At 28.3% G+C, this 12,369-nt stretch overlaps 1 protein-coding gene and 1 long non-coding RNA gene across 2 annotated transcripts; both read right to left on the bottom strand.

Annotated features, from left to right (window-relative positions):
- Positions 1-5,615: 5,615 nt before the first annotated feature.
- On the bottom strand, positions 5,616-7,806 carry LOC139843612 (CBS domain-containing protein CBSCBSPB3-like). Its single transcript, XM_071833724.1, has 9 exons — positions 7,704-7,806; positions 7,469-7,582; positions 7,270-7,348; positions 7,035-7,148; positions 6,878-6,944; positions 6,678-6,793; positions 6,225-6,583; positions 6,030-6,088; positions 5,616-5,872 (listed from the first exon to the last, which is right to left on the bottom strand). The coding sequence occupies exons 3-7, from the start codon at positions 7,311-7,313 to the stop codon at positions 6,559-6,561; spliced, it is 366 nt and encodes a 121-aa protein (XP_071689825.1). The 5' UTR covers positions 7,314-7,348; positions 7,469-7,582; positions 7,704-7,806; the 3' UTR covers positions 5,616-5,872; positions 6,030-6,088; positions 6,225-6,558.
- A 1,570-nt stretch (positions 7,807-9,376) lies between these two features.
- On the bottom strand, positions 9,377-10,719 carry LOC139843613 (uncharacterized). The gene is made up of 2 exons (XR_011757642.1): positions 10,541-10,719; positions 9,377-10,478 (listed from the first exon to the last, which is right to left on the bottom strand). It is a non-coding gene; the product is annotated as an uncharacterized lncRNA (long non-coding RNA).
- Positions 10,720-12,369: the final 1,650 nt, after the last annotated feature.

Raw genomic sequence — 12,369 nt, 5'->3', positions numbered from 1 at the left:
TCTTGAAGAACTCGACAACTCGAATGCAACGTCTTTTGAAATATGTCATGAATGACTCCAAGTAATATCTCTAATATGAGCAAATGCACAGCGGAAGATTTCTTTCATACCTGAGAATAAACATGCTTTCAAGTGTCAACCAAAAGGTTGGTGAGTTCATTAGTTTATCATAATCATTCATTTTCATCATTTTAATAGACCACAAGATTTCATATATTGACACGCTTAACCCGCGAATTAAATTTCATTCATATGGTGAACACCTGGTAACCGATCTTAACAGGATGCATATAGAATATCCCCATCATTCTGGGACTCACATCGGACATGATAAATCGAAGTACTAAAGAATCCACAACAACAGATGGGGCTTGTTGGGCCCAATAGATCTATCTTTAGGATTCGCATCAATTGGTGGCAATTATCATAAACACCAATTCTTAGGCTACCAAGCTAAAAAGAGGCATATTCGGTTTGATAATTCAACCATAGAATGTAGTTTCGATCACTTGTATCTATTTCGTAAAGCATTTATAAAAGTAGCGCATGTATTCTCAGTCCCACAAATATATATTGCAAAAGCATTTAAAAAGGGAGCAAATGAAACTCACATAATGTATTTTGTAGTAAAAATACATATGACGATATTGAACAATGCAGGGTTGGCCTCGAATTCACGAACCTATATTATTCCTATATATATTAAAACATATAATCGTAATTGAGCAATTATATATATATTTTGTTATTAATAATATATACTTGTTATACTATATGTTATTTAGATAAATTTAACATATTTAGTTTATATGTTTTATACAACTATTACTTATCATTAATAATAAAAACCGTATATTAAGATTTAGTATATATTTATATATTGATTGACATAGCTTAACTAATATCTTTTTAATAATAAAAGTATAGCGTAACATATTTTTATATAAAAGTATCTATTTATGATAATATTGATAGTTTTAGTGATAACAAAATAATAATAATTTTAGTAAGAATGATAATAATGATAATAAGTTTAATAATACTAATGATTATATTAATAATAAAAATGATAATATTTATAATAATACTTATGTTACTAATAATAATAATAATAATAATAATAATAATAATAATAATAATAATAATAATAATAATAATAGTACTAAAAGTGATACTAATACTAATATTAATCATAGTATTTATGTTCTCATGATAATACATATATTAGTCGTTAAAACAATTATAATAATAACAATGATAATAATAATAATAATATTCTTATTTATAACTATAATCATATTAATAATAATGATAACTAATACTTAAATGACAAGATTTATACAAATAAATACAATAATAATGTTAATAATAATAATAATAATAATAATAATAGTTTTAATACTTATAACTATGATAATAATAATAATAAGTGTTATAATACTAATAATAACAATAATATCAATAACAATAATTATAATCATAGTAATAACAATAATAATAATAATAAAAATAATAATAGTAAATTTTGAAAATGAAAACTACCTTAAAAACAGATTTCTCCCAGACCGGGCTCGAACCCAAGACCTCTCGCTCACCCGGCTTATCCCCTAACCAGCTGCTCTACTGCTTCTTTTCTGTCTTAATTACCCATTTAATTTATTTTTTTATAACTTATTGTTATCTGTTTCTATCTTCTTCTTCTATCCCTTGATCGACCAGAGATCAAACCAACTCACACACCATTAATTCATTTAGTTTTAGGATTCCTAATTAAAATAAAAACGTTTATGATTCAATTAAACAACCAAAAATAAAATTTAAAATGACCTGCTGCAGCTCGTGAACTAGAATAAGAACTCAATTGGTGATTTTGAGATTGGGACTGTTATAGGCCACGACATCTAAATGAAAAAGGTTAACAATCATTCCTATAAACTTTCTGAACCTTCAATTTTACTTGAATCACAACAGAAACTTCGAATTTAATTGAAGAACATTCGTTGACTTTTTGACATATAAACTTTGACTCTCGAATTCAAGATGAATAACAAAAATTGGTTCGTGAAACTTTGTAGGAAGTTTAAGTGGATGATTCCTGATAACTTCACATTATTACTTTTTAAAAAATTTGTTTGCATTCGAGATTTTGAAAAAAAATTATATATACAGAGGTATCGAGTCTGTATATAAAAAATTTGATTAAATTGATTCAAAATAAACGAGTACTAGTTATACTTGATATTTGATGACAGAGAGTTGAATGAATTTTCTTATCAACACAACTTAATCGATTCTTTATATAATTTAGGAGCATCGACAGGAAATTCCATCCAGGGGACAAAATAATAAAAGCAGATATTGAAAGGAAACTGATTTTGTATGTATCTGATTTTAATTCTTTCTCAATTGCCTATATAATACACGAATTCGTTTGTTTGAGATCGTGATTGAGATAGACAGCTAACGGATTGAAGATAGCAACAAAACTTTACAAGGTTGAAAGTGTTGCTAATAATTCGCGTAATTATTTATGTGCTGTATTTGGTTTTAATAAATATAAATGAAATTATAATTAATAATAATTATTATTATTATTAATATTAATCCTAAAAAAAATACTAATAATAACAATCATATTAATACAAAAATCATATTTATAATAATGATAATATTAGTAGTAGTAATATAAATGATAGTTTTTATAATAATACATACATTAATAACAATAATAATAATAGTTAAATACTATTAATAACAATGTTAATAATGAAATGCTTAATAATAATAATAATAATAATAATAACTAGTGACATTTAAATTACCACTATATTAAACTTTTAATTAATCTTTATATATATATATATATATATATATATATATATATATATATATATATATATATATATATATATATATATATATATATATATATATATATATATATATATATATATATATATATATATATATATATTTTACTTTGATAACTTTACAATTATAACAGTAATAACAATACAATTATTAATATTAATAGTAAAGTAATAATGGTATTATAATAACAATTTTGTTTTAATTTGTATTTAAAGTTAATATTTTAATATCACCTATTATTATTTATGTAATATATATATATATATATATATATATATATATATATATATATATATATATATATATATATATATATATATATATATATATATATATATAATAACATATAGAGAATATTTAATATAATTTTATATATATTACAATATTCATATAATATTAATTATGTACAGGGGTCATATATATATATATATATATATATATATATATATATATATATATATATAGATTCATAACAGTTTCATATTTTGTGTTTTACTTTTCATTTCCTATTTAAATAAGTAAATTGTATTTATTTTACTTATTTAGTTTAAGCAATTAAATCGTATATTATTAATTCAAACTATTACATATATTATTAAGTATGTATAACAATCGTATACCTATATATATATTTTTATTTGCAACCAATTGTTCGTGAATCGTCGGAAATAGTCAAAGGTTAAATGATTCTATTACAACAGTTCAAAAAACTTTGAGACTCCATATAACGACTTTGCTTATCGTGTCGAGTTCATATAAAGATTAAGTTTAAATTTGGTCGGAAATTTCCGGGTCGTCACACTGGTTACCATGAGGTGGCTTAATCAATCTTTCCGGAACAAATGATAGACTGGTCCGTCTAGCGCTATGCGGCTAGGTCTGCAGGTTCTAGAGTGAGAAAGTACTTTGTGAGAGAGAATGTGTGTTCTCTGCCACAAGTCCAAGTGCTTGAAAAGTGATGGCCCAAGTACCCTATTTATAGGTGTGGAGCTCCTGAATGTTCGGAGATACACGTGTCACTTTACTAGTGGTTACTTTATGCTAAAAGTACGTAACCGACATTAAGCTTTATGTTGACGTGGCATATGCTGCTCACGTGCTCCGTATTTAGATATATAGGGCTTATGCATTTGATGCGACCTCCGGGGCTTACGCAAGACGTTGGGCAGCTCAAAATGCCATTTTCTTGAGCTTCCTGAACGGAGAACGCTAGAAGAGTAACTGTCATATTTTCCTTTTGATGCCATTTGAATGCCTTTAATTTATATATTTATCCGTCTAACTGTTTATACATGTAAACTACAGTATACACTATCATTACTGAAGAATATTTAGAAGAAGAGCCCGAGCCCGAGCGTATTTCAAGACCTCTAGGATACATTTCGAGGGAGCGTGAGGTTGCCGTCCAATGCTTGTGGCAAGATTTTTTTGTGAGACGTCAAAATATATGCACGCATAATTTAAAAGACGTTTTCGTATACGGTATAAATTATTCTTAAATATTTGTGAAAATAGAGTATTAATTTAGAACAATCCAAAATGAAATAGTGAATTATTAACATTCAAATGATGAGGGTTCACTATTTAAACGACATAAAACCTTGTATTTAGATGTGTGCCTTTTGGTTCTATAGTACTTGATAGCCAAAATGTGCATTTTCATAGTTGTAAACTTGGAATACATAAAGTTGATATATGGTGAGTACCGCAGCCTAATGGAGAGCTAAAAATAAATTAATCAAGTCATAAAATGGTTTAAACTAGTTGTGGAGCCCTCGCTTCGCGTCGGGGGTTCCGTTTTGAATGCGAGTTAAAAAAAAGTCTTGATCTATTTTGTAAAAAAAAAAAAATTCGACATCTAACATTGAAGGGTTGTTCCTTTTGTGAATGTTGCTTCTTTTAGCGTTTTTTTTTTTTAAGTTAGTTGATCTATTTTGTAAAAAAAAATGTTTTTCGACATCTTTTGGTAGCATTGAAGGGTTGTTCATTTTATGAAAGTTGCCTCCTTTATCGTTGAGGAAGAAAAGAGAAGTAAAAAAAAAGTTTGTTGATTTTTTTGTAAAAAAGAATTTTTTTCGACATCTTTTGGTAACATTGAAGGGTTAGTTCTTTTACGAAAGTTGCTTATTTTATCGTTGGGGACAAAAAGACAAAAAAAAAAGTGAAATAAGGAAAATAACCCTGATTATTACTATTGATGAGTACTGAAATAGTGTTCTTTCTATTGGTATTTGGTATATATATAAATATAAATGACTTGAACTTTAAACCAAAAGTATTTGTTTCGATGCATTGACCGGCCAATCAACTAAGAACTAGTAAGATGTATATGTAGCTAGCTTTTTGTTGAAAAGATGTTAAAATTATACAGATCTTGGATCGAGATTCATCCAAGCAAGCTAAAACAAAAAATATCCGAGCTCCAAATTACCTAACGGCTTGCGAGTTTATTCTATTATTGGGATCAACAAGAATTGAGGCTTCGCGCGTTGCTGCTTTAAGGTTTATGCGATTTTAAAGCTAGCTAACAATTAGCACGGCACATTTTACCGACTGATTTTTGGGGCATACAAACTACAACGAAAAACAATTATATCCTACACAACCGATAGTCATTCATTGACAAAGATAACAAATCCATACATACATTGAAAACACCTAACTCGATTGAGTAAAGTATACCAAAGACAAAGATACCAAAGAAGACATCTTACAAGGGGAAAAAAAAATCCAATTGGGTTCAAATTTAAAAAATTTGATACGTACTGCTTATAATGTAATGGTTTTATTTATATGTGACATAATAAGACATAATAAAGTTACATCTATTTATACCATGAGCCCATTCAACCGTGAAGGAAGGATTTACAAAAACCCCGAAATAAGCAACAACTTAGTCACTTCTATCTCGGCGCCCATGTATACAAAGATCGGAAAGCTTGTATTGCACCCCACCCTAATATATCGTTGTTGAAAAGTCATGTAACTTTCGGGCTTAAACCTGAAAAGTCATGTAACTTTCAGGCTTAAACCAGTAATATATCGTTTATTGATATAGCGACTCATTTATATGTATAAATCTATGTAACACTTACGATCTCTACGGATTATCAAATGGAATAAATTGCAATTAGCAGAATTGCAAATTGGAAAAATACCTTAAGTATACCATTACAACCATGCCTCTGTGATAATCTTGACTAAACGGTTCCTCAACCTGAAATTAATGAACAAAAACTAGTAAATTCTTTTCAACATGAAGCAAAACATGAAGCTACCAATATTACCATCAACATATAAAAAAATTTCAACATTAATAATACACGTAAACATTAAGACAAAAGAAGTAGTACCAACGGTATGAACACTTTCTTGAATTCTCATTTTATTTCTACTACACATCATTGCATGATTGAAACATAAATTGCCATAGCAGAATCTCAAAACTTTTGCATCATTGAACTTGCAGCTTCATTATATATGCCTGCCGTGTTTCCCACCTAATCCATATCAATTCAACATCAACTTCAGTCAATCTATTTTAAGATAAAACATAAATTAGAGGTGGAAGGTTTGACCCATTCACTTATGAATGTGTCAATTTGGGTTGTGTTTTTTCACATATGGTTCCAAAAAGCTTAGATAAAGCTTAGTCTGGTTATTGCAACATGGGTTATCTGAAGTACATCAACAATGGCAATAACAGCTCCCTCTGCATCAAATCAAATATTATTATCATTATATAAATTTATTTAAATTAAAATTGGCTGAAAATTAGTTATCTTCAGCTGAGTTCAACAATGAACCTTGATATGCCTCTATCAACTAAGGGAAGATGCAAAAACTTTCCATCATGCATGTTATGCAGGGCATTAACAATAGGCGTATCGAGCGTAGCACATTCTGGATTAAGAGTCCTCACCTACGTATTACAAAAATAATAATTAAATTCATATATCAAACACATGTATAGATTATACATATACGAAAGAAAGTAATAACTTACCTTTTCAACTAAAATCAGTTCAGGACAAAGATCTTGTGCTATCACTCTCATTAAAATATCCTTTGATCTAAATATAAAGTAGAAAACTATGTTATGGCAATTTTAAATTTTTTTTTTTACTTTTAAATGAATAACTTTTATATAATCTAAGACTCACGTCAAAATCCCAAAGGGCTTGTTATCAATAGTTGCAACAACCGAGCTCATACGAAACTCAATCATCCTTTCTGTTGTCGTTACCACCGTGTCACTCGGTGAAACTGTAACAACCCTGGTATATGCTCAATTGAATAAATAATGCAAAATTATATTATTTTGTCAAAATTACAAATATATGAATATAACAAAACATGATTAAATTAATAATGATATAAAGTAAAGATAGTACCTACTTTGGATTCTCAGATATTATTGTAGATAAAGATGGCCTGAACATTCGCTCACGAAGCGATTCAATAGACGCGTTCGAACCTGCAGTACGATTTCACTCATATTGTTAAATCAAACGCAAGTAGAAAACTATGTTATGGTATTTTTTAAAATTTTTTTTTTACTTTTAAATGAATGACTTTTATATAATCTAAGACTCACGTCAAAATCCCAACGGGCTTGTTATCAACAGTTGCAACAACCGAGCTCATACGAAACTCAAGCATCCTTTTTGTTGCCGTTACCACCGTATCACTCGGTGAAACTGTAATAACCCTGGTATATGCTCAATTGAATAAATAATGCAAAATTATATTATTTTATTAAAATTACAAATATATGAATATAACAAAACATGATTAAATTAATAATGATATAAAGTAAAGATAGTACCTACTTTGGATTCTAAGATATTATTGTAGATAAAGATGGCTTGAACATTCAACCAAATATGCAGTACGATTTCACTCATATTGTTAAATCAAACGCCGCCTATAAATTGCGCGAGTGAAAAATAACTCGTAATAAACTTCAACAAAATATGTTGTCATCAAAGATTTTATCTTTTCTGTAATCAAACACAGCCTATAATTGAGTGCCTTCAAAGACTATATCTTTGCTTCTTGATATTGTTCCTCTCCAAAAAAATATGTTGTCATCCTTAGGAAATGTAGATACACCAGGATCACCACTCATCTGTGATCGCATATATAACGATAAGTGTGCCATTAATCAATCAATTAGTAAAAATAATTCATCAAAATAAGAAAAAAGGCTATTGTAGAACAAAATGCATACCATTAAGGCCATCAGTTCCGACTGCAATATGTTGTAGCAATTAAACACAATAACAAAGTATTAAATCCTTTACATACTAACTACCGTGCCCTACTTGGTCGTATCCTCAATACAAAAACTAAATACCGTGCCCTTGGTCGTATCCTCAATACAAAAACGACAACAGCGACTGTCCCTTTTCACACTCGAATTTTCATTTATCCCCCCTAAGCTATAAACAGCTTACAAAAAATACCTCAAGCTCCAGGGGTGTAAACCGTCATTTTCCTAAATTAAAATACAAACTCCACCCATGGACTTCGACAGCCCGTATCTTCCTCCTCGACCCGAATTAAATTTCACCGACCATACCGTTAAACCCGAAATAATTCTACGAACAAAAAGAAACTAAGTACGTTCAAAACGAACACTTTTTAAAAAACGTTAAACACAACGACAGCCCGTATCTTCCCGCTCGCCGCGAGATAAATTTTTTCGACAGCAGCGTCATTCTCAAAATAATTTTATGAACAAAACGAAAAAAGTTCGTTCGAAACGGACACTTTTTAAAAAACGCTAAACACAACGACAACCCGTATCTTCCTGCTCGTCGTGAGTTAAATTTTTACGACAGCACCATTGGACTTGAAATACTTTTATCAACAAAACGAAACTAACTACGTTCAAATCGGACCAAGAGCCCCCGCCGCATCGCGCGGGCTGGACCCGGAATAGTTAGTATCAATATAGATGGCCAACTAATTAAAGTTATTAAAGAAAATATTATATACCTCTAACTACTATATATTATTATATGTTATAATCATGTGATAATATCATCCTATAAATATCAAGTAACATAATATCCAATGAAATATTCAACCATTGATACATAGGCAAAGATCACTGCTTTAAATTTGGTAAGATGTTTTTTTTTTTTTTTTTTTTGTAAGCGGTTATAAAATTGGGACAAAGTAAAAGACCTAATTTCTTTTTACACATATTACCCAATCAATACTTTGTATCAGATTACATCGATCTGATTAAAATGGACAAATCAAACCCTAAATAAACACATCATTCTAAGCATATTTTATATATATATATATATATATATATATATATATATATATATATATATATATATATATATATATATATATATATATATATATATTTTTTTTTTTTTTTTTTTTTTTGTTTTGCAGCTGCATTTTTCCACTTTCCAGTTTCTCCAAAACTAACCATTCTTACAATTTTCAGTGTCTGATTCTCACATTTACACCAAAATCATACTCGAACCAAAATTCAGGGTATGTATTTATATTCAGAAATAAGTAATACACATAGCAAAAATTAAAAGATTCAAAATAATAAAATGATTAGTTACAAAAGAATTAATTGATAACTCGATTTCTTCCTCGCTCTGTAAATGACGCAACGATTGTGTACAAAGAATAACTGAATTTGTAGTCACTCGGTTGAATCCGACCTTCTGTCGCCTTTAAGGATCAGACACTCCAATTTTACAATGAATTATTCTACTTTTTAACCTTAAGCCTCTCATCTCTCCTGCACTTCTTCCCTCGTCATATCTTTCACTTCATTCACTAAAATTTAATTTTAATTTAAAATAATAATAATAATATAATTAACATTAACATAATAATAATAACACTTACAGTTTTTTACTTGAAGAAATATACCCACATCTTGTAGATAGCAGCAAGAACATATATAAGTTAAAAATTAATCCTACAAATATCAGCATAGACTAAAAAAAAGCAGTCACAAGACTTTAGTTTTCAATAGTCACAAATAACACAAAGAATCTGAAACTCCAATATACGTATTAATCAGGACTTCAAATATAGACAATACATAACCAAATTAACCATGGGAAAAAAGAACTGGTAATGAAAAAATTCCAAAATATTGCTTACAGATGTTGGTCATTATACAGTGCAGACGCGTTCAACAATATCAGTAGCCAACAATCAACAACCATCGCAAACCAAAAGCTTCACATACAAATACTTATATTAATGACACTTTCAAACACTTATATTAATCTAATTAAATCAATATCATTATCCTAATCAATCATATGAGACCTAATTTCAATTTTGTATTAAATAAAAAGACAAAAATTGACATACCTGATGTAGAATACTGGACCCTAAAAGGATTGAAGAAATTTACCCGTAAGCCTGATTTACTAATTTATCGAAATCGATTATTTATAACTTCGTTCAACAACTTCGATTGAAAAATTAACAATAAAAATATATATACTTTTAATTTAAATAAACCAAAATCAGTGCAAAAGATCATGAAAATCAAACCTGGTGAACGAAGTTAAGGCTATTGATCTTTTAGTTCCAAGATGCATCACCTGAAACGATGTCGATGATGAAGATTATGAACCCTAAAATGAAGAAAAGGAAAAAAAAATACCGTTTTCAAGTGACGATGATGATGAAGATGATGGCAGACGCTTCCTGAGCGGTCACTTTTAGGGTTTGTTTAAGAAAAAAATATGAGAGAAATAGAGCAAGAAGATGGGCAAAGCAGAGAAGTCAGGCAGGACATACCTAGGAAGTATCCAAGGTATGGTGGTTTACTTCATCTGTTCACGCCACTTGACTTTTTTTTTTTTTTTTTCAAACTATGTGAAAAGTGGTGTGTGTAAATGGTGAATAGTAAGCCTTTGTGAGAGGAGGGGTGAGCAATGGGAAGCCAAAAAAAGACACTTGCTATTAGTATGTTTTTTTTTTTTTTTAAATTTGCCAAACTATGTGAAAAGTGGTGCGTGTAAATGGTGAATAGTAAGCCTTTGTGAAAGGAGGGGTGTCAAGTGGAGCAATGGGAAGCCAAAAAAAAGACACTTGCTATTAGTATGTGTATAATATACTCCGTAATATTTTAAAATTTTGAATGAGCTACATGTGTTATTGATAATGGTATTATGCAAATATGATTAACTAGTGAAATGACCCGTGAAATAACGGGTTTGTTTAAACGAAACGGTTTAATATTATGTTTTAGGTATTTAATATTATGTTTTAGGTATTAGTAGAATGTAAATGTTAAAGTCATTTAGTTTAATGACCCGTGAAACAACGAATCCGACTAAGAAACTTGTCGTTGTTTTTACAAATATATTGATTTACTTAACTTGGTCAGAATAAATGAATTACCTTGATGTACTTAACTTTGTAATAAAGCCTACATTACAACCTTTTATTGAGACATTTATTTCGCATACATATGTAACGTAATTAATCTCGCAAAAAGCACTCATATTTGAATAATAATAATATAATAACTATAATTATAATTATAATAATAATAAATAATAATACAGTTTTTATAAAAATTGAGTATTTATACTTTTAATAATAATTATTAATATATATATATATATATATATATATATATATATATATATATTTAATAATAATTATTAGTAATAACAAATGGTTCTTGATAAATTTTTAAAAGTAAAATTACAATTATTAGATAATTATTATTTATGATATCATTAAGTAGATTTAATTAAATTGTAAAAATAATTCTATTTATGATATTACCTACATGCCCTCATAATTTTTATTTTTTCTTTTCGATTTTTTTTTATAAAAGAGAAAATGGTAATTATTACATCATCATTTTAGCATTTTAATAGAACTTATAGAAGATTAGTTTGTTCACCTTGTGTGATATTACCGTCTCATTAATTTAGAAGTTAATGTTGGAAATATAAAAAAATTGCCCTTATAAAAGTTAACCTTTAATTCAAGTCCGAATTTTAACGAGTTTGAACTTTTTATATCGAATTCGAGTAAGCCCGTGAGCTTAAATTAACTCTTTCACGTATACACACTAATTATTATTTTTACGATAATATTAATTATATGAGGATAATAATAAGTATTATTATAATATAAACGATGAGCCGAGATCGAGCTTGCATAATGTTAGACTCATAACGAATCGAATTCGAGCTCGAGATCAATCTCTTTGTATTTTAAGCGAGTCGAGCACCCTTACAGACTCAGGGCCGTCTCAACATTTCTAAGGCCCTAGACGAAAATAAAAATAGGTTCACATAAACGTTAAATTTTTTTACTACGCATAAAAAAATAATACTCCAATTTACCTATTTACTTACTTACATTGTATTTTAACTATTTAAAACAAGGTATTTTAACTTTAATTGACAATTTTTTATTTGATTTAATTAAATATATTGAGAAAAAAAATTTACATATTCAAAATTTGGG

The sequence above is a fragment of the Rutidosis leptorrhynchoides genome, chromosome 4, assembly GCF_046630445.1.
Source record: "Rutidosis leptorrhynchoides isolate AG116_Rl617_1_P2 chromosome 4, CSIRO_AGI_Rlap_v1, whole genome shotgun sequence".
NCBI lineage: Eukaryota > Viridiplantae > Streptophyta > Magnoliopsida > Asterales > Asteraceae > Rutidosis > Rutidosis leptorrhynchoides.
Note: the sequence above shows the minus strand (reverse complement) of the source record. Positions and strands in the feature narration are given on the sequence as shown.